This window comes from Trachurus trachurus (genome assembly GCF_905171665.1).
Source record: "Trachurus trachurus genome assembly, chromosome: 1".
NCBI classification, from domain to species: domain Eukaryota; kingdom Metazoa; phylum Chordata; class Actinopteri; order Carangiformes; family Carangidae; genus Trachurus; species Trachurus trachurus.
Genome location: NC_139891.1, coordinates 38647275 through 38670610, shown reverse-complemented (window position 1 = coordinate 38670610; position 23336 = coordinate 38647275). Strand labels below are relative to the sequence as shown.

The 23336-nt window shown below is 39.6% G+C and overlaps 2 protein-coding genes across 2 annotated transcripts in view; one reads left to right on the top strand and one right to left on the bottom strand.

The window, feature by feature from the left end:
- The window catches only part of gpr179 (G protein-coupled receptor 179), a gene marked incomplete at both ends in the record, with an annotated part of 31215 nt that extends 23340 nt beyond the window's left edge, over positions 1-7875 (top strand). The window contains 5 exons of the mRNA XM_083981810.1: positions 624-862; positions 2430-2568; positions 3202-3304; positions 4162-4308; positions 4684-7875. Of these exons, the coding sequence (XP_083837936.1) occupies positions 624-862; positions 2430-2568; positions 3202-3304; positions 4162-4308; positions 4684-7875 (3820 nt within the window). The remainder of the gene's footprint in view (positions 1-623; positions 863-2429; positions 2569-3201; positions 3305-4161; positions 4309-4683) is intronic.
- Positions 7876-10009: 2134 nt separating this feature from the next.
- Positions 10010-22670, bottom strand: mrpl45 (mitochondrial ribosomal protein L45). Its single transcript, XM_083986673.1, has 8 exons — positions 22556-22670; positions 20664-20859; positions 19388-19505; positions 19172-19270; positions 17803-17851; positions 17196-17345; positions 16110-16283; positions 10010-10481 (listed from the first exon to the last, which is right to left on the bottom strand). The coding sequence occupies exons 1-8, from the start codon at positions 22616-22618 to the stop codon at positions 10383-10385; spliced, it is 948 nt and encodes a 315-aa protein (XP_083842799.1). The 5' UTR covers positions 22619-22670; the 3' UTR covers positions 10010-10382.
- Between the last annotated feature and the right edge of the window lie 666 nt (positions 22671-23336).

Sequence of the window (23336 nt, the reverse complement as noted above, 5' to 3'; positions counted from 1 at the left end):
AGATGGGTTTTCAATTTCTTTTTAAAAATGGCTAAGGAGGCTGCCATTCTTAGATCTAAAGGGAGGGTATTCCAAAGTTTAGGGCCATAAAAACAAAAAGCAGCTTCACCAGTTCTCCTGTGGGACACTTTGGGCACAACTAAAAGACAGGCAGTGGAAGATCTTAGAGTTCTTGACGGGGCATAAGAAGAAAGGCAGTCGTTAATATAAAATGGTGCTAGGTTATTTAAAGCTTTGTAAATGAGTAGCAGAACTTTGAAATCAACCCTAAAAGAAACAGGCAACCAATGCAATGATGCAAGCTGAGGACTAATGTGATCTCTTTTTCTTGTATTAGTTAAAATCCTGGCTGCAGCGTTCTGAATCACTTGTAGTTTTCCCAGTGACTTTTTAGGCAGACCAGTAAAAAGGGAATTACAATAGTCTAAGCGGCTAGTGATAAAAGCATGTACCAGTGTTTCAGCATCATTCTGAGTTAAAAAAGGTCTAATTTTAGCAATGTTTCTTAGGTGAAAAAATGATGTTCTTGCAACTCTGTTAAAATGGCGAATAATAAACTGAGTGTATATTTAAATGTCTTAATTTTAGTTAGTTTAGTGGTGTCTACTCTCTCCTCGGAGCAGGGTGCTGAAGGTGTTCCTGTCCCGAACGGCCCAGAGAGTTCCCTACATGTCCAGCTTCCACCTGCTGAGGATTCTGTGCGTGATGCTGATGACGGTCAGCTGGTTCCTGTGCGCCTGGACCGTGGGCGTCCTGCAGAACCGGGACAGGAACATCCCGGTGTTCCTCACCACCGCCACGTCGGACGGACAGGGCTTCAACCTCTGCTACCTGGACCGCTGGGACTACATGATGGCCGTGGGTGAGTGTAGCCTCAGAAACAACTGATGGAGCACTTCGCTCAGTGTTGTTATGATTAAAGGGACAACAAGGAGTTTTGGAAAGCAAAGTGTTCTCATACTACATTTACCATGAGCCTCCGCGCGCACCGTGAAATTCTTGGACCGGAGCAAGAATGTTTTCATTCATCAAGAATTAAAGTCAGAGGTTCAAAGAGGTTCAGATACCGTCGTAGTCCCGACAGGGCCGCTGCTAGAAATTCTGGGCCCCCTTAAAGAATATTAAAGTGGGTCCATACCCCCTAACTTTTCCAGTTTTTTTTCTTAGACTATGTACTGTATGTATTATCTTTTTTTATTTAGCCTACTTTGTTTTGATGCTAATGCAGCATTACTGTGAGTATTAGTCAGGGTCTTATGCAGAATAATTAAGTCATACAAAGATTAGACTACTGGGGTTTTTTGTGGGCCCCACTGGGCGCTGGGCCCCTAGAATTATCATCACCTTTCTCCCCTATACAACGGCCCTGAGTCCCGACCATAAACGGCGATTCGGCAGCGTTATTCTCATGACTCACCACGAAACCGAAAGTAAAGAAACGCTGGTCAGCTCGCCCAGCATTTCCGCCACCACTAATAATAACAAAATAACGATAGAGACAAAACCATATATTTATCTAAAATGGGCCCATTAACAAGTGGTAACGTAGATTCATCCACATTAATATGATACTTTTTTATTGTCGCAGAATTTTTCGTTCTGCCGATGGAGAAACTCCTCGTTGTCCCTTTAAAAGTTTTATTTATGATTCATGGAACATTAGAATTGGTTCCATTGATTGTAATAAATATATGAACCATGTGTATTGCACTGACCTTAATTTTTGACCTTTGACCACCAAAATCGTATCAGTTTGAATACATTTCAAGAAATCCCCTGAAGGTGTCATGGAGATATTGAATTTACAAGCTTAAAACTGTGTTTTGTGAAGTCACATTGACCTTGATCTTTAACCTTTGACCACCAAAATCTTTGAGTCAAGTGAATGTGTTTTTGCCAAATTTGAAAGAGCTTCCATCAATACTGAGATACTGTGTCCAGGAGAATGGGACGGACAACTGGAAAGCAAAGTTGTAAACAAGTCGACTGCAATTATCTAAACTACACTGCTCAAAAAAATAAAGGGAACACTTAAACAACACATCTTAGATCTCAATTAATGAAATATTGCAGTTTAAAATCGTTATTCAACATATAGTAGAGTGTGTTGAGAACAAAATAACATAAAAATGATCAATGTAAATCAAAATTATCATCCCAGGTTGATTTCACACAGGTGTGATTTACTTGGAGTTACAATGTGTTGTTTAAGTGTTCCCTTTATTTTTTTGAGCAGTGTAGTTTATTTGTCGATAAAAACAAAAATACCTCAGTGCACCGAACCACAGAAAGTATGGCCTAAAAGGTGAACCATAAACCTATTCAATAAAAAAACAAGATACATTTGACTTAAAAAGTCAATTCTTTACCAATGTCAGGTTAAAGTTGATAAAAATCAGTAAACGTCACCCTACTTTCCCCGGCCACAGCTGAGCTTCTGTTCCTGTGCTGGGGGAGCTCCCTGTGGAACGCCGTCCGGCCCGTCCCCTCGGCCTTTCACGAACCTCGCTACATGGGCATCGCCATCCACAACGAGCTGCTCATCTCTTCCATGTTCCACCTGTTCAGGTAAATGACGAGCACAGCCTCTCTGTCTCTGAAGATGTCTAACAATGCAGTACATGATGCCCACAGATTGTTAACACCATCATCCTTTTGGGGAAAATATTTCAGACCCAAACAAAAACACTTTTGAACCTGGATTTTTTTTAGAAATAAAGTGTGACGCCAATTTCTTTTGGAAAAAATTATTGCATCAAATCAAGACAAGGTAGAAATGCATAACAAAAAATGGGAAAAACTTTTGAGTGAATGTATACTAAGTAGTTACTGTTAAATTAATTTTAGTAGTTTTACATCCTTTTTTGTTGTAGTTGTTTGTTCTTTTGTTTTATTTTATTTTTCTTGTGCGTGTTTTTTTTGTGTACCTTTTCTGTCCTGTTTTGGTCATGTTTGTTGTGTTGTTGGTTTTTGCTCTGTTGTTTGTCTTCTGTCTGTCTGTCTTTTGATCAGTGTATTGTCGGTTTATATATTGTATATGCCTGTTCTCATTAACAAAGAGAAAAAAACAAAAAAAAAACAATATTAGGATATTTGTTTCATATGCTACATTCTAAACATGGTTAAAGAAAAAAAAAGAAAAGAAAAACAATGCAGTAAAAGCTAACGTCGTGCTCCTTTGCATTTCCTGTCCCCCGTCAGGTTCACCTTTCCCTCTCTGCATCCTGATTGGATGTTGCTGCTGTCCTTCACGCACACCCACGTCACCATCACCGTGACACTTGCCCTGCTCTTCATTCCCAAGGTGCTCAACATGCTTTAACGTGCCATAGTTAATTAACTGTGAGGTAAAATCAGAGGCCAAAGTAGAGAAAGGGTCATCAACCATGTATTGACGAGCAATCAAAGTCTTACTCTTGACAACTAAAATGTCCAATATTAGTTTAATTAAATGACATTCAAGTTCAAGAAAACTCACATATTTGTGCCTTGTAAACTCTGATGTTAAAGATGTACAGCGGGGAAAATAAGTATTGAACACGTCAACATTTTTCTCAGAGAAAAATGTTGACGTGTTCAATACTTATTTTCCCCGCTGTACATAGACCAGGATGTGCAAGTGAATGATTAACTTTTGGCATCATAAGGTTTAGCCTTAGTTAGTTAGCATGTTAATTAATGTTTATCATCTTGGCATAAGAAAATATGCTGAAAAAATAATATGACATCCTCCATCTGAGAGGGAACTGTCAGCAGAGATGGTTTAACTTGAGACTGCAGCTGATTCATCTCTGGCTACTGATTAAAACCATTGGATAACATGTTGTTACCAGTTTAACTTTGGCAGGCGAAATCAATATAAATAGCAGATAACAGATAAATAATTATCTTAATTGATCCACAAGTGAGATGCTTTCACTGTCGCCATTGTTTGTGAATCAACTGGCTGAAGTCATGCATGCACAGGTTGTCGACGGCATTCAGAGAAACTAGTCCTCCAGCAGCAAACAGGCTTCTCAAAACCAGGATAAGAACGTAAAAAACCAAGTTTGTGTAATCAGACTCAAAAAAGTGATGCTTTACAAACTTAAACATATCCATATAAGGACCATCAACGTTGTTTTATACTTATACTTGATGATCCTTGCTTGTGTCCCACAGTTTCTCCACGTGTCCAAGCCCGGGAGAGAGGAGATCGCGGCAGAGGTGTACGAAGACGAAGTGGATCTGCGGCGCTCCGGCTCGTACCTCAACAGCAGTTTTCACTCTGCTTGGAGCGAGCACAGTGTGGACCCAGATGACTTTCGGGTAAACTCCCTTGTCCCCTCAGACCGATGTTATCACTTTGCATTGGGACATAATTTACAAAAGGTGGAAGAAATTTCCAAGGTCACATTTAAATAAGAGAAATAAATGTCCCTTAATTTTTAGTTATGACCACATGCAGACTCACTTAAACAGATCTTAAATGTATTATAATTAAATCATAAATTAACAGGAAATACAGTAGAAAAGATATATGGATGTTGTATGACCTCTCTCCAACCTTTACCCTTTTCTTATCCTCAACTGTCTTTTACCTTTCCTCTGACTCGTTATCGTCCTTGTCTTTTCCTCTCCTCAATCATTTCAACCATCTCCTGAATCCCTCCATCGATTTCCTCCCTTCTTCACATGCACCAGGATGAACTGAAGAAGTTATATGCCCAGTTAGAAGTCCACAAGACGAAGAAGATGACTGCAAACAACCCTCATCTGTCAAAGAAGCGGAGTTCTCGTTGTACACTGGGGAGGTCCATTATCAAACGCATTGCAGAGTTCCCAGAATCCATGAGCCGACAGTGCAGCCGTGAAGAGAGAGATGGATCATTCCGCAGTGTGAATATGTCGGATTCTTTCAGGCGGACCCCAGACACCATCAGTATCAGTTACAAAAGTTCAATGAAATCACGATCACCATCTCCACGCCCAAGCATACGCAAGTCCCAGAGTGATCATCATTATGTCAGGGAAAGAGAGTCCTCGTTTCGTGACTCCAGGTCGAATGCCAACTCGGCAAAGAGATGCTCCCAGCGGTCTGAGACAGACTCCTTAGATATTCCGCCAGGGGTCTGTAAGTCTGCCAGTGCCCAGAACCTGACTATTGATACTAATCTCCTGCATCCTGATCACACAAGGCTTCATAAGTCCTGGAGTCTATCGTCCACCACCGGCCATTCTGTTGAAAATATCCCTAAAGTTAACAGAGCCAGCACCATACTAACAAGGTCGAGGCAGAGCATTTCCATTAGTGACCAGACCAGGAGTGCTCTCCAGTCAGAATCATTTGACAAGTCTGAAGTCTGTCCTTGGGATGTAGAGCAGGAACCATCAGGTGACAAGAACCAGAAGCATGTCACCTACGCAAACTCTCAGGATGGTGAGATAAAAAGACCAGCATCTCCACAGACCCTCATCTGTCCCTGGGACCATCTACCACCTGAGAAGCCTCCATCTGAGGAAAAAGGACTACAAGCTGAAACTGAGTCACCCAAACCACAAGCTCCTGTGTCTGCAAGTGCACCAGGCTCCCCAAGACCTATGATCTCAAAAGATCAGCGTGTCTTCTCCTTCCGCAGCACCACCACCAAGTGGCTCTCTGTGAAATCAATTATGGGATCAATGGATGCAGGAAGCAGATCCAGTAGAGAGGGGAATTTGAATAGAGAGGATTCAGTCTCACAAAAAAGTCATGAAAGTGCTTCCACAACTCCAAGGTTAGGAACATCTAGTAGACGTCCAAGCATGGAAAAGAGGACACTGCAGAAAAGAAGTATGTCTACAGTAGACGGAAAACCATGCCTTGTAAAGCAGAATGCAGTCAGACTTTCCTCTGCAGATTCTTTGGAAAGAAGCCCAAGAAGGCTTGTGGTTGTAAAATCTGGCGTCTATCCTTGGGATACAGATGATATGCAAAAAGATGGCACCTATGAAAATGTGTTTTTATCAAGGCAGAACAGCAAACGCAGCAGTATATGTTCATGGGACACTGCTAGTAGCTCGAGAACTCCCTCAACTAACAGGAGAAGTAGTATTCGAATTACACCAGTCCGTACTATTTCCCATGCTGATGTGTGTCCATGGGAAGGAGCTGGAACTATGCAGCAAGGAGAGGGCCCAAAGAAACAGCAGAGCATTAAAGCCGATGCTTGCCCATGGGACTCCCAGGTAACGGCATCCAATGTATGTCCATGGGAATCTCAAGAACATGGGAATGTTAAAAGACAAGGAAGTGGTCGTGGTGATGTGTGTCCTTGGGACTCACAAGATATTCCTGTCATTTCTCGTACTACTTTGTCCGTAGATTCACAGAGACGACAGTCTTTGAAACCTGTAGCAGACGTTTGTCCGTGGGAGACAGCAGAAACTTCACAACCTCCAAAAAGACAAGATAGTGAATATGCTAATGTATGTCCTTGGGATATTCAGGAGAAGCCGGAAGTTGTATATGAAAATCTTAATCCTTTGGAGACCAAGGGATCACTCTCGGTGCCCCTTCGACAAGAGGTTATGAAACCTGCCATCTATTCTGGTGCACCAAAAGACATGCCAAGTAATGAGCAACAAAAACAAGTGAACAGGACATCAGAAAGTTGCCCATGGGAATTCCCTGAACCTCCTAAAGCCATGGATAATGTTTGTCCATGGGAAGGGGAAAGCACAGTGCCGACCAATAAAGACCCAACTACGCAACTGACCGTCAAGGTAGATGTTTGTCCTTGGGAAAGTGGAAATCAAGACAAGCCAGAAGGCATGCAAGGAGGTATCTCACCTTTCAAAGCTACATTGGTACAGTCTGAAGGAAAAGACAACACAAAAGTAAATGTATGCCCCTGGGAAACTGAGACAGTGTCAGCAGATGTTTGTCCATGGGAAACTGGGGAACCAGAATCAACAAAGCCAGAGACCTCCAAAATATCAGACAGTATTTTAAGGCAAGACACGGTTCGGGACAATGTTTGTCCATGGGAAACTGGGGAACCAGAATCAACAAAGCCAGAGACCTCCAAAATATCAGACAGTATTTTAAGGCAAGACACGGTTCGGGAAAATGTTTGTCCATGGGAAACAGGGGGGACAGGGGTAGTCAAATCAGAAATCTCAAAACTAGAGAAATTACAGACGCAAGGAAATTCTCAGGAAACTGTTTGTCCATGGGAAACAGATGCTCCAAAAGTTTTGAAAAAGCAAGACAGTGCCAGGGCAGATGTTTGTCCTTGGGACACAGAACAACCAAAAGTTCTCCAAAAGCAGGATAGTGGTCGGGGTGATGTTTGTCCTTGGGACACAGAACAACCAAAAGTTCTCCAAAAGCAGGATAGTGGTCGGGTTGATGTTTGTCCTTGGGACACAGAACAACCAAAAGTTCTCCAAAAGCAGGATAGTGGTCGGGTTGATGTTTGTCCTTGGGACACAGAACAACCAAAAGGTCTCCAAAAGCAAGATAGTGGTCGGGCAAATGTCTGTCCTTGGGAGACTGACCAACCAGGAGTTGAAGACGGGACAGGAACAGATGCTTGTCTGACAGATCCACAAACATCCACAAATGTTGATATTCCCAACAGTGAGTCACAAGTCATCACAGAGGACCAGGGCCAACTAAGTCCCGAAGAGTTCCCAGCTGACATCAGCGCAGAGGACATGGATGAGTCTAAGGCGTCCCTAGGCCGGCGCGATGCCATGTGTCCCTGGGAGATGGTAAGGACCCGATCCGGTTCCTTCACAGACAATACCTCAGATGTTTTTACGTGGGAGCCTGAGAATATTCCAGAGGAAGATGAGGACGACGATGCAGAATGTGCCGCTGAGGCTCTTGTATTTCCACCTGACTTGTGACCGAAATCTAGCCATCATTTGTTTTCACTTTTGATCATCAAGGAGAATGTGAACATTTTTGACGGTACCCTGTTGATAGTGGAGGGGAACTTTGCTTTTTAACTCCCCCCGATCCTCAGGGAGGTCAGAGCACAGGGTCAGCTCAGCTAGCTCCCTGTGCAACTGGCAACACTGAAAGCCCATTCAGATGGACTCGTGCTTGAGATAATGGAACACAAAACATAGGGCTGTGCCATTCCAGGTTGGACTACCACAATATTGCCCAGCTGAAATGCCTGTAGTAAAGACTTGACAACTTGGACACTTTGCGTGCAAAGCTTTCTTTTTACTGAAGCACATGTTGTGGACTCATTTCTTCCTTTGTTGATCCAGAAATGACCTAGGAACAGACAGTTTCGAATGATGGAAGGGCATCTAAGCAATTAGATGAAGTTCCTTTTCTTCCTGCTTCTACCCCCTGTTATGAGTTGCAATGTTTTTTTGTGTCTTTGTATGTTTTTGGGTGACAATTAAACACATTTGCCATGTAAATACAATATGTTGGGCACATAGCTTGGGTGACAGTCTCTTAAACAGTCAGCAGTGTTCACAAACACAACCATAGCGCAGGAGCTATGAGATGAAACTAATCTTAACCAGCACATGCAGAATAAATTCAGTCTAATTTTGTTCTTTTGTGGAAATATTTTCAAAATTTGAGAAAGTGTCACGTGTCAAGCAGTGCCACCAGGACTACATTATGGATGTCAAATTATATTTCAATCAGGTATTAATGATTGATAAAAATTAAAAAAAAAACTATGCATACTTGTTTGCTTGGGTGGACTGATTACTCAGTCGTAAGAATGTGAAAATGACATTCAACATTCATCCACCCAAAAAACAAAACACAAAGCCAAACACTGCATAATTCACCATAAACTCAGACTTATACCCTAAAAATTGTACTTTTACAGCAAAGTTAATTCATCAGATTTATTTTAATATCCAATATCAGTAGAAAATCATGTCATCACTGCTTTTTATGTGGATGCACTTCAGAGAGATGGGACAATAACATTAACATCAGAATGGTAATTACAGTGAACATTAAATTGATGGTTATTATACTAATGCAAGCTACAGAGTTACAGAGGCCACAGCTTTAATGAAAAACTATTCCTATTTCCTATTACTTTGATTAAATAATTGCTAGTCAAGCAATTCCATCTGGGTTCTTTCAGATCAGATATTGACATTGGCCATTGTAGTTGCTGCTATAAATAGATATTCTTTGGTCTATGAAAGGTACTAGATGAGATAAGATGTCCTGCTAGAGCCAATTAATATGGAGAAATAGGAAAGGAAATGTTTTAATTCAGTCACCTTCTGGATAAGTCGAAGATTTAAAATGAGTTTTTTTTTTATTTATTACATTTTTACTTTTAGGTAATAATTTATTTGCTTCAGAGTAGCCACACATTTCAACATCCGACACTGCCGAGTTGGTACTTTACTCACTTTTAACCACTGCAACGTTTTGAAATCTGTTTTCTTAATTTAAACTGAAAATGAAAACTTACAATGTTGGCAGTTTTTCTGTGTTGATGTAATTACGTCGTGTCTATGCCAGCAAGTATTCTGTGAAATCGACAGGCCGTTGTTTCAAATGGTGATAATTATCAGCACTAATGCTGCTGCTGCTGCTGCAGTGTCGTTCAGTCTCACACAGCTTCAGGTTTCTTTCATTCAGTGATCTCATTGCGCCAAGTTTTTCTGTCAGTGGAGTGACCTAGTTTTGTGAGCATCGTTGCATGTCAGTGTGTTTTTTGAATGAGCGTGCTGTAATCTGTTGTCACGTAAAAAAAAATGAAAAAAATGAAGAAAAAAACCCCCCAAATATAGTTGTAAGTAACACACCCTTTGTTTTGCATAGAGAAACATCATCAGCCTGTGTACTGTTTGTACCGTTTCAATTTTGTTTGTATCTTCTATGAAAGATTACTCTGGAAAAAAAAAAAACAGAAGAGAAAAATCCTCCTGAAATCTATTCGTGTGTGAAGAAGAAAAGCAGATGGGTCACTTTATTTTTGTATCTCCCGAGGTCAACATGCAGTATTATTATTATTCATCACAGAAATAAAAAACCATACAATTTCTGGAGATCTGTACATTTTATTTCTTACACGACATAGAACACAACATTAAATTACTGTAGTCCCATGGAGAAAACATAAAAATGTATGAAGGTAGAAGGTTTTGTTGTTGTTATTCCAGACCGTTGTGTGTTGATTTACAGAGTAAGAAGCAGGTTTTATTTCTGGCGTTGGGACAAAGCGGTTTGTTCACCTGCTGCTTCCTCCGTCTGAGCAGCCAAACAGCAAAGGAAACCTTGGTCTGCTGCCAGAGTGGACAAACTATCCACACACACACACAGCCAGGTTTTAAACTGCTGCTGCTGCTGCTGCTGAACGGTGATAATGTTCCTACTGTGGTTTTAAAGCACAGTGCGGCGCCATCAGGTGGTCTTACTTATGCCACTGCACTGCTGCCGGTTTGGGAACCTCGAAGCTGCTGGGATCAAACTCTTCTCCCGGACTCAGCTGGGGACCGGGGATCATGACCGTCTGCAAGACAAAAGAGGAGGAAAATTAAATTAAAATGAATGAATGAATACATAATCGAAGAATTTATTTACAGAACAAAAAACTCAGGATACTGCAGATACAGACTTATTATTATGGAGGAATGAATCTGTCAATTAGTTAGTAGTTATTTAATATTTACCTCAGTTTTTAATCTTAAAGGGACAACGAGGAGTTTCTATTTGGTTATAAAAAAGACTCATATTAATGTGGGTGAATCTACGTTACCACTTGTTAATGGTCCATTTTAGATAAATCTATGGTTTTGTCTCTATGGTTATTTTGTTATTATTAGTGGTGGTGGAAATGCTGGGCGAGCCGACCAGCGTTTCTTTACTTTCGGTTTCGTGGCGAGTCATGAGAATAACGCCGCCGAATCTCCGTTTATGGTGGGAACTACGACGGTATGTGATCGTCTTCCAACCTCTGACTTTAATTCTTGATGAATGAAAACATGAGTCTGTCTTGCGCCGGTCAAAGAATTTCACGGTGCGGAGGCTCATAAATGTAGTGGAAACACTTCACTTTTCCAAAACTCCTCGTTGTCCCTTTAAATATGAAGAGCAAAAGATAAAAGTAGCATATTCAGGTCAGGTTGTGTAAAATCTGATTTTGAAATTATTAAATTATTATTATTAGTATTATTATTTCATAGACCACAGCTGGTGGAAGTGTCCTGCTTTTCATGTGTCAGTTCACTTGACAGAGTGTGATTGATTGATCGATCGACAGGCAGCAGAGCCTCAAATAACCAGAGAGGAGGTCTGGTGACTGGAGCCACTAAAACCAGAGAGGTGTTTTGTTTTTAAAAAAGGAATAAAAAAAGATAAAACAGTTTTAGTCAAGCAACAAGAAGATAAGTGAAACTACAAATTCACTTTTAAATTAAAAAATAACTAATGATTCAGAGGTAACTATTAAACAGGGCCACAGATATAAAGCAACAATAAAACCTGATACTTAGGGTTGCAAAGGGGCGGAAAGATTTCCAGTAAATTTCCATGGTAATTATGGGAATTTATGGGAATTATTGGAATTTAAGGGAAATTGGGGGTAATTTAAACAAACTGTATCATATCCAAACATAAATGTAAATATTTTGTTCCATGCAAAATAATACAATTAAAAAACAGGACATTTCTACAGATTTATTTGTGAGTAGAACTTTATCAAGTTTTAATTCTTGTTGCTTACATTTTTGACCGTTGGAATAAGATAGCATAGATATTCAAGTGTACTTCTGGTTGTTTTAGTCAAGATTATGCTATAATATATTTTCCCCAACTATATTTAAGTTCCCTGTTAAGGACCATCCTTCAATTTTGTAAATTTCTGATTTATTCCCGTTAATTCCCATATATTTACGTTAATTCCCATGGTAAGTTTCCAACTTTTCCAACTAACTTTTGCAACCCTAACGCTACTGTATGATTATGGTGTGTATATATATATACATACACTGCTCAAAAAAATAAAGGGAATACTTAACACATCTTAGATCTCAATTAATGAAATATTGCAGTTCAAAATTATTTAAAAATTAAAGTTATTCAATATATAGTAGAGTGTGTTGAGAACAAAATAACATGAAAATGATCAATGTAAATCAAAATTATCATCCCAGGTTGATATACTTGGAGTTACAATGTGTTGTTTAAGGCCCAATCCCATTTCTCTTTTTTACCCCTACCCCTTCCCCTACCCCTTGCCCCTCGCCCCTTGAAACGGAGCTACAAGGGGTAGGGGTAGAAAGTCAACCCCTCCGAATTGGGACACCCCTTCAACAATCACATACGTCATCACGTAGTCTCACTGGCTTTTACGTAAGCTGATGCGGCGAGCTTTTGCCAGAAATCAAATAGCGTGTTCCATATAACTTACGGTAATAAAATAAGATAAAACTTAATGCAGACTGATCGGTTCATTGTAAAACATTTATTTACTGATGTAAATGTGGTGATTTCTGTACACAGAGCCCAGAGGCAGCGCTGCCTGCTCCTCTGACTGGTACATGAAGCATAACTTTTCATCCAAATAAACTAATGTTACTGCCACAATTGTCAGATTTCATCAATGAGACCAACATTTAAATGCTGAAAAGAATTTAACATGCTGGTGGTAAACCTCTAAAAACCCGCGGATAAGTTAATTAACGACCGCCTTCTCTCCCGGCGGGACCGGGACGAGGACGTACTTTCGCCGGTGGAGCAGCGCTGCAGACCGGCTGCTGCCTCTGTGAGGAGCCGCTCCTCCTGGAGCTTCACTTCTCCGAAAAATCGTCGGAGCAAACTTCTAACCCGCCGTCATTTGGATAACCTAACCGCACATTTGGGACCTAAATAGTTACTTTCTCGCAAGAAAAAATATTAAAACTTAATAAAGTGACGTAATAACCGCGCTACAGTGAGAAATAAAACAGCTTTTCGTTTTACAGCCACCGCTGCCGGCTGCCGCAAGATGCATTCTGGGAAACTTTTCATACCCCTCCGTTTGGAGTGTGCCTCTGAAAAATCTCCGTTTGGAGGGCTATGTAGCCCTACCACTTCCCCCTACCCCTCCGTCCTAACGGGGATTGGGACACCCCTACCCCTACACGTGAACGCGCAAAACGGAGGGGTAGGGGTAAGTGGTAGGGCCAAGGGGTGAAATGGGATTGGGCCTAAGTGTTCCCTTTATTTTTTTGAGCAGTGTTTATCGATATATATCGAGACACGTTTCAGAATAAAACACAAACTTCTCTTTACACAACTCTTCTTTTCATAAATAAAATTAATAAAAGGAGTTAAAAATTTATTGAATTCTTATTTTCTGATCTCATTTACAAATCAAAGCATCACTGTTTTTTACGCCGACGTGACAAAGTGAGAAACACGTCGTCTGCAGAGAATCGACGCTGCTCGATTGTGTCCGAGAGGAAAAAAAGAGACAAAGACAAAGAAAGAAGAAGGAGAAACACCATCTGTCAGCTGGTCTGGACCGAGGCAGCAGCCGCAGCAGCAGCAGTAGCAGCAGCTGACTCACAGGTTTAAGGTGATTATGTTCTAGGTTTTGTAAATCATCTTCTATTCCACTGAGTCACTGAGCAGTTTATTAGGAACACTACGACACATCGGGACCAGAGGGCGGAGCGCCGGCCTCAACAGGCTCAGTCTCATGTCTGATGTCTTTAACTTTACCTGAAGCCCCTTCTCACAGTGTTTTATACATTACACTGCTGCTGTATAATAATACACACTATATTAAGTGTTATTAGTTAAGCATTAAACTCTGAATTCATCATTTATAACACATGAATACTCATTAGTATGTAGTTTATAATACACGGTTAAAAATGTTTTACTCACCATTGATAAGCACTAACTATATAAACTATAGTAATGAGTTTTCATGCGTTATAAATGAAGAATTCTGTATTTATTAATGCTTAAAGGGATAGTAGCATTTTTTTTAAAGTGGGGTTGTATGATGTACAAATAGCCCCTAAGTACTTTAATTGCAGTAGAAGACTCTCTGCACTCCTCCCGTTAGCAACGCCAGCCCATAATAGCCCTGCCCAGAGATTTACAACATACTGTTGTATAGTGCAGAGAGTCTTCTACTGCAATTAAAGTACTTAGCGGCTATTTGTAGATCATACAACCCCACTTTAAAAAAAATGCTACTATCCCTTTAACTGAAGCCCCTTCTGACAGTGTTTTATACATTACACTGCTGGCCCGTGATTGGCTGAGATGTTCTGTATGATGACACTGAGGCGTCCAACCAGAGCTCAGCGAGCAGCCTGACCTGAGGAGCTTCAGCTTCAAGAGTTAATGAACCTAAAGCACAAACACATACAGCTCTGGAAAAAATTAAGAGACCACTTCAAAACTACGACTTTCTCTGGTTTTACTATTTATAGATATCTATTTGAGTAGAATTAAGTATTTTGTTTTATTCTATAAACAACTGACAACATTTCTCCCAAAGGTGAATTCGAAAAATATTGTCATATTGTCAATATTGTCCAACACCCGGCACCACCCGCTCAGGGTTCTTCGCCAGGTGTGCATATAAATTGTCGTAATTTCTTGCCTTGTATTTTAAACCTGTTAAAAATGTTGTTTCTTTGATATTTCAATAAATGATTCTGTTTACCAGTGAGGACAATGAAAATTGTTGAAATGACCAGAAGGCTGACCAAACCCCTGTAGGGGTGAATATATGCAATGCATACTGTAGGCTACTGTATGCCTGCAAACTCAGAAGGAGTGAAAAAGGTGAGTCACCAAACTCCTGTAGTTTTCTACAGTTCTCGAGTGAAAAAGGGAAACAAAGCAGAAGCCTGGAGAAGAACGGGAAACCCAGGAGACTTGAACTCTCAGATAACTTCGAGTTCTACTAGTTACTGACTATGCAGGGGGGCCAAACCTGTTCTGTTAGTTTGTAAATGTAAAAGATGAAAATTTTAAAATAAAATTTAATAGTTTTAAATGTAAAGGGAATGTGTCATCTGTAACTTTATGTCTTTTGGAGGTCAGTTCACCTTCCACTTGCTGAACTGTTCACATTAACAGACATTTTGAGAGGGGTCTGGGGGCATTCCCCCCCAGTATAAAATTGAGATTTTAACACATAAATGAAGCATTCTGGTGAACTCTGAGAAGAACATGAAGGGAACATTTGTTTCGGATAAAAAAGCACATTGAGTAGCTACTGACTGAGCTTCCTATCATTGTAAGGTAACGAGGCCAGAATGGCTGGAGTGTGAAACTAAAACTGAACTCAGAACTGGTCTAGTGGGGAGCAAAAACAAATCTCATATTTTAAATCACGGGTCTGGACCAGCCATTCAAGGGCCTGTTTCCTCTGCTATGGGGGGGGCACGTCCGTGCAGCGGTGCACCGCGGACATGCAATGAGTGCTGTACATGTACAGATGCTTTTTAAGAAACATTTGAGAAAGTGGTCTCTTCATTTTTTCCTGTGGCTGTGTTTCCTTTTTATTCCCTCTGGGTGGATCTGCTGCTTCATCACCATTAACTCTTCTCACCTGATCTCATCTCTGCCAGTTGACACAGTCTCTAATAAACTGATCACAGGTGTTTCTATTATTATCCGAGTGACGTCATTAAAAGGAGTGGTCAGAATACTATTATTATTATTATTAGAATAATAGACACTGTGTCTTTATAATACAACAATTCAACAGGTAGAGAACAAACTGCAGCCTCTTCACTGATACAGATGAGTGTGAGGGTGAAGCAGCTTCATGAGGAGGATTTACTGGTGAAACCTCATAACTACTGCTGCTGCTGCTGCTGCTGCTGCTGCTGCTGCTCAGACTGGTTCATCAACACCAGACATTTCATCCTCTGTGTTTATGAGAGGAAGTGACGACCGTTCATTCAGATGTGTAAACAGCTGGAGAGGACAGACTGAGGACCTCGTGTTCTGTCGCCGTCGGCCTCGTTAAAGAGACGGATGAACCCTTTAGTTCATAAAAGCTGTTTAACGAGCTTCACACACTCAGAGAGAGAGAGACAGAGAGGGTTTGGACCTCGGCCCTTTCTCCTCCTCTCTCTAAAACTAAAAGATAAAAGCTGTGCAGAGACGGAGAGACGAGCGTCACCTTGACGACGGGGTCTTTGGCCGGCGCCCAGGACGGGACGATCTTCCCGTGGAGCCTCCAGCGGCCGTAGCGGTTGACCAGGTGGCGCTCGATCACCAGGTACTCCAGCACGTCCTTAGGCTGCTCCTCGCTGCCCAGCAGCAGCCGGCCGAACCGGTCGTACACCGCCAGAGTCTGAGGGGAGAGACACACACACACACACACACACACTCAGCTCTTGGTAATATAGTGTCATGCAAAAGTTTGGGCAACCTTTGTCCCAATGTGTGTTAATGTGAACAGTTCAGCAGCCAAGTGGTGAAGATGAAATTATCTCAAAAAGACATAAAGTTAAACATGAAACACTCTTTTTCAGTGTATTATGTTAGTTTTCTACAGTTTCAGAGTGAAAAAGGTAGGTATTAACTATGCAGGGGGCCCAAACGTTTGCTGAGGGCCCTTTTCCTTTTCTGTTAGTTTGAAAATGTAAAAGATGAAAATTAAAAAATAATTAATTTTTTTTTTTTTTTTGAAATTCTGTATTTATTTATTAGACTTTTTACCACTTTTTCAAGAATTTTTAAAAAACTTTTTTTTGGAGAAATTTTACCACTTTTTTTCTAGAATTTTTTATTTTTTAGAAATTCTTTAATTATTCATTAGAATTTTTAAAAACTTTTTCAAGAATTTTTTTAAAACTTTTTTTTTTGTTTTGAATTTTTACCACTTTTTTCTAAAAAATGTTTAAAGGTTTTTGGAAAATTGCACCACTTTTTTCCAGAAATTTCTCAACAATATTTCCAAAAAATTCACACCCTTGGCCCTAATTTGAACATACATTGACTGAAAAAAGTAACATCCTTCAGTCTCAGAACAAACATTTGTGTATTTTCTGGTGTTTGCTTCAAAATTGTATCCGATGGGGGTCCAATGGGTGGTTTAATTTGTGTCAATTTAAGGGTCCTTGATGGAAAAAAGTTTGAGAACCACTGGTTTAAAGATATTTAGCTACTTTCACTCACTGCCACCCTATGGATGTATTTTTTCTTGCACCACTGCAATGCATTGCACCAAGTTCATTCAGCTTCAGCGATGGGGGGGTCGTACCTGTTTGGAGTGCATGCGGACCGTCACCTGGCCGTACAGGTTGCCCTTGGAGACCATGTCGGGGCAGCGGGCCTGCACCACCTTGGGCGGCTCCAGAGACTCCACGAAGCTCCAGCGGATCGTCTTGAAGCGGTTTCCCCTCGTCATCTCCTGAGAAGAGGGATGGAGGAGAAGAGAGGGAAGAGAGAGAAGAGAGAGAAGACAGGGAAGAGAGAGAAGAGAGAGAAGAGAGGGAAGAGTGTGAAGACTAGAGAACATGTACTTTTACTTTACTTTATTTGTTTATTTGGTCGGGACAGTGCATATTAATGAACAGTGAGTGCTAGAGTACCCACAGTAAATACACCGGATTCAGCACATGTGCTAAATTACATCCGTAGTCCCCAGAACAATACAACAATTAACATAACAAGTCCATAAAGACGGAGGACTAGTAGATAACAGAATAAGTACATTTACATAGTTACAGGGTTAGACATGATTCTATATATAATCTATATAGCTGGAATTAACACGATTCATTGGAATATAGAAATATAAATCTATACAGTTGAGCTTGTGAGGGAACAATCTGCTGCTTCTATCGTCACCACCGGAGAAAACTTACTGGATAACAGCGCTCCGTCACCAGGGAGTGGAGCTTCTCCTTGTTAAACCTGAAACAACAACAACAACACAAGTTCATGTCTCTCAGACATTTTACAGAGAATATATTATTATCTGTGCTGTTGTTTACTTAACTTCTGCCTCATGTCACACAAACTGACACTTTGAGAATAAAAACCTCCTTCCTTTTGGCAGAAAACACAGTTCATTTCAATGTAATGTTGGACGAATTATACGTTTTACAACTGAAAGTGAACAATTAAAACAAGCTGCTTTTCCTTTTGTTACCTGAAAATTATATTAGGGGTGTAACGATACACAAAAATCACGGTTCGATATGTACTGTACCTCGGTTTTGAGGTCTCGGTTCGGTTCATTTTCGGTACAGTAAGAGAACAAAATGCAAAACATAAATTTTCTTGTTGTTTGGAATTTTTCTAAACTAAATTTACATGTTTTAGTCAAATGTAATTATTTTACTCACCTACTAATGTTATGTTGTACATTGTCCCTGATGCAAATAAACTTATTAAACTAAACTAAACCATTATACAAAATATGAAAAAAAAAAAAATAGAATAGTAGCCTACTGTTCTAAAGTGCTGCCTAACACACAGAGATGTAAAACATATGTATCATTCATACTTATCCAATATGTATTCAATGGCACTACTCAGGGTTTATTTGCACTAGCTTGTACTGTCTGATCTGGGAACACTTTCAATTAACTGTTTCTGTGTTACTATTCTTCTATTCCTAACTCATGGTTCAAAAATGGTTTTAAAAATAGACTCGATCAATGTTGGTCAAACAAGGACTTTTTATATAATTACAGGGTAAGGAGTATGAATTATTTTGTTTTGTGTTTGTTTCTTTCTCTTTCTTGTTTTTGTTTTTCTTTTGTAGTTTTCTTGAGATTTTTGGGGATTATTCTGTTATATGTATTTTAGTGATTATGTATGGGTTGGTATATTTGTGTTTAATTTTTGTATGTTGTTATTTATTTGAGTCTGATGTAAAGGATTTATATCCTGTATCAGATGTTTTTCATTATATTTCATTACATTAAATTAAATTTCATTAAATTTCAGTTGTCGTAGGCACAGAGAGTTACATAAACCAGAGTCACAGTCTTTGTACTGTATGTGAGCAGCACAAACTTGGCCAATTAAGCCGATGCTGAATCTGAAAAGCTGTTTGAAAACATTATTTAGATCAAAAGTATTAAAAATGAAGACGTGTTAGTGGACGTCTGCAGGAATCCTTTCATTATTTAATCTGACAACAGCGCCTAGGAATCCTTCTGTGGACGTTTATCAGTTTTACTTTCACCTCTGTAACAAATGTCTTCTCTGAGTTCATGTTCTTACTGTGTCAGAGCGTGGTGAGCTTCGATGAAGATCTCCTGAGCTCGCACTGCAAACGTCTTACTTGAGAACTCAGGGTCGTGCTCTTTGATTTTACGAATCCTGCAAAGACAAAAAAATGAAGAAATTTGAAGAAAAAAATTGCACATTTATATTCACACAGCTGCAACACCACGTCTGACCTGACAGGGAAGGAGTTAAATAAATAACCGTACGTACGCCAGCTGAGAGGCGGCGGTCTGTTTGATCTGCTCCGTCCGCTGCTTCAGTCCTTCTTTAGACAGCGTGGAGAGACGGGCGTCGCCTTCTGGTGGGATGTAGGCGTCGAAGACCCCCGCTGGAGAGGACACACAACAGTTTAATTAATTAATTAATACCAAACCACCGTCTGACAGAAAACAGCTGCAGAAACTGGTGCTGAGTTTATCTCAATATTAAAGGGATAGTTCAACATTTCTGCAAATTGGCCCCATTGCCATAATCCCTATAGTCATAGCAGTCGGTTCGTTACCTTTAATTGTCAGTGCAAGCTGTTTTTAGAACGGTGGAGCAGAGCCGCGAGCTGCTCAGAGCTACGCTACGGAGGCTCATTATGGGATTTCTTGGTTTCCCTCATCATCAAACTCATCAAATACACAATCCAACAACTCCACAACGCTCTGGTGGACAAGTTGTGAGCTGCACATTCACCACACTATGAGATAATAACACAACGTTACCACACAGAGTTGGTTTCACTGCAAAAACTCAAAATCTTACCAAGAATATTTGTCTTATTTGTAGTCAAAAACAAATGTCATTCTACTTAAAATAGTTTTTATGTCTGTCAAGCAGATTTTCACTTAAAATAATCTGATAGTGGAGCAAGTTTTTCTTTCTTATTACAAGCACAATTTGGCAGATTTTTCTTCTTATTTTAAGTGAAAATTTGTTCGAAACAAGTTAATTTTTAGGTGATGAGTCTTATGTAAGTGGAAAGAGATTAGTTTTGACTAGAAATAAGACAAATATTCTTGGAAAGATTTTGGGTTTTTGCAGTATTAGAGGTAAATTCATGCCTTCAGGGACAGTTTTTCATCAACAGTCTCTGTATTTCCCTCTAAAACAACTCTGTGTGGTAACGTTGTGTTATTATCTCATAGCGTGGTGAATGTGCAGGTCACAACTTGTCCACCAGAGCGTTGTGGAGTTGTTGGATTGTGTATTTGATGAGTTTGATGAGGGAAACCAAGAAATCCCATAATGAGCCTCCGTTCGTAGCGTAGCTCTGAGCAGCTCACGGCTCTGCTCCGCCGTTCTAAAAACAGCTTGCACCGACAATTAAAGGTAACAAACCTACTGCTATGACTATAGGGATTATTATGGCAATGGGCCAATTTGCCAACATGTTGAACTATCCCTTTAACACTGACCAGGTTCTTTATATTATAGAGATGATTTCTGATTTCTGTCGTTTCTTTAAATGTATTATCATAATAAATAAGCAGATTGTTACCGGTGCAGGCGATGTTGATGGGCCTCTCGAAGTATTCCTGCCTGATGACGACGCCGGCCGCTCGGCTCTTCTCCTCCGTGTTCCTCTCGACCTTCCCCTTTAACCCCGCGGCCGGCGGGATGAAGTAGCGCTTCTTGGTCCGGACCGGCAGGAGCAGCGGGGCCGCGTGCCGCACATCCAGAGGCACCTCTGTGTTCTGAGATAACATGGGTAATCGAAAACAAATCAATCAATATAATAATGCAGTCCATTAAAGGGATAGTTTAACATTTAGTCCGATCCTCCTCTCACCATAATAATCCCTATAGTAGGGATGTCACGATTAATTGTTTTCACAATTAATCGTGGTATTAGACGCCACAATTAATTAATCGTAAAGATTCCTAAAAAATACTGTCACTTTCCAAAAAAAGATAATATGTTAGAACCATGTCGGCAAAGTAAAGGTAAATGCATAGATACTGGTAAATTTGTACGCAATTTGTACGTAACACTGAATTTGTAGGAATTTAAATGAAAGCGTGTCATTTGTAATTTAAAAAAAAAAAGATTAAAATAAACTTAAACATTTCGTATAGATTTGAAACATTATATTAATACATATTTAAAATATTTTGTGTAAACAATCAGTTATGTAAGTATATTTTGGCTACATTTGATTTTACACATTCATAGTGTTTAAAAGAAATTGATTATTGCATAATAATCGTCATAATCGTAATTATTTCTCTGACAATAATCGTACCAAGAAAATCTATAATCGTGCCATCCCTACCCTATAGTCATAGCAGTAGGTTCGTTACCTTTAATTACCGGTGCATGTTGTTTTGAGATCGGCGGGGCAGAGACGTGAGCTGCTCAGTGAACACAATGGAGGTGAACGGTACAGGTCCCCTGTCCCTCATCAAACTCATCAAATACACAATCCAACAACTCCACAACGCTCTGGTGGACAAGTTGTGAGCTGCACATTCACCACACTATGAGATAATCATGTAACATTACGAGACAAAGAGGCAAATGCAGCCGGAACTACATTCCAGACACGGCTGGGCGGAGGGATTTCAAAAGCGCAAGTAGTTCTGAGTATTTGCTTCATGTGTTGTAATGTTACATACAGTAATAATACCCGATTATCTCATAGCGTGGTGAATGTGCAGGTCACAACTTGTCCACCAGAGCGTTGTGGAGTTGTTGGATAATTTGTGTATTTGATGAGTTTGATGAGGGACAGGTTGACCTGTACCGTTCACCTCCATTGTGTTCACTGAGCAGCTCACGTCTCTGCCCCGCCGATCTCAAAACAACATGCACTGATAATTTAAGGTAACAAACCTACTGCTATGACTATAGGGATTATGGCAATGAGCAAATTTGCTAAAATGTTGAACTAACTCTTTAAGGCAAGGCACATATTTGTATAGCACAATTCATACACAGGGCAATTCAAAGTGCTTTACAGAGGCATTGAAATACATTAAAATCAAAAACAGAAAAATACATTTAAAAGGTAAAGAAAGAAAGAAATAAGACTCTAAAAGACATTCAGTATGACTTTAAATAGTGAGATAACAGGTTGAAATTCAGGTTTATACAGTTATAACTGTAAAAAAAAAAAAAATAATAAGGTAATTGCTACAATTTTAACCCACAAACATCATAGCTACAGTATAACACATTATTCTCTATAGAAACATCCTCTATTATTTGACTTTGTTGACATAGTTTTATCATAGTCTCCCCTGTCCTGTCAGTTAGCTACGTTAGCTCAGCTAGCTAGCCCGCCTACAGCGCAGCGCGTTTAGTTCGCAACAAACGAGTTATTTAATATTTATATTTTCCGTCTGTCGCTGTTTTTAATAAAAGAAACGTGTCTTTAAACGTTTCGTTACCTTCAAACTGCTGCATGTTGCTCTGTGAAGGACCAGCAGCGTCCTCCTCATGGACGTCGCCATCTTTACACCGCTAACCGGAAACTAGCAGCACTTCCGGTCTCCCCTTTCAAAATAATACTAAAAAAAAAACGTTCTGCAATAAATAGACATAATAAAGACAAAATTATGAATTTTTATTGCTTGTATTTGTTCATTTATTTTACAAAGATAAACATTTTCATTTTTTCAATTAGACTGACACACATGGGCTTCATCATTCAGAATAATAAACAATTCTTGCTAATTTAAAACACTAAATCAAACTCAAAGGTGAAATTCTTTAATCTTTTTGATCAATGAGGCAGTGACCTTTAATTGGCCAAACGGTGGCACTACAGTTGTATTCATACCTGAAATTGCAGTCAAAAAAATGAAATGACAGACAGATAATAACTGATAGCAGTTAAAATGAAAATGCAACAGTACATGAAAACTTTTTAGGTATCACCTTATACATCACATCTGTTATATGACAGATCTATTTAGTTTGATGCACTGATGAAAGTAGTATTTTATTACCTTATATGCATATTGTCTATATATAATATACTTCAGTTGTTCAAAAGTGAGACTTGAAAATGAAGGAAAACTGTATTTGTTTTAGACTGCAGGACATTTGTATTTATTTATTGCTTTGTTAACAATTATATTATATCATATTTATATATATATTTATATTATATTATATTATTATAATATATATTATCCCTAGCTAAAACAGTATTGTTCTATATATAGA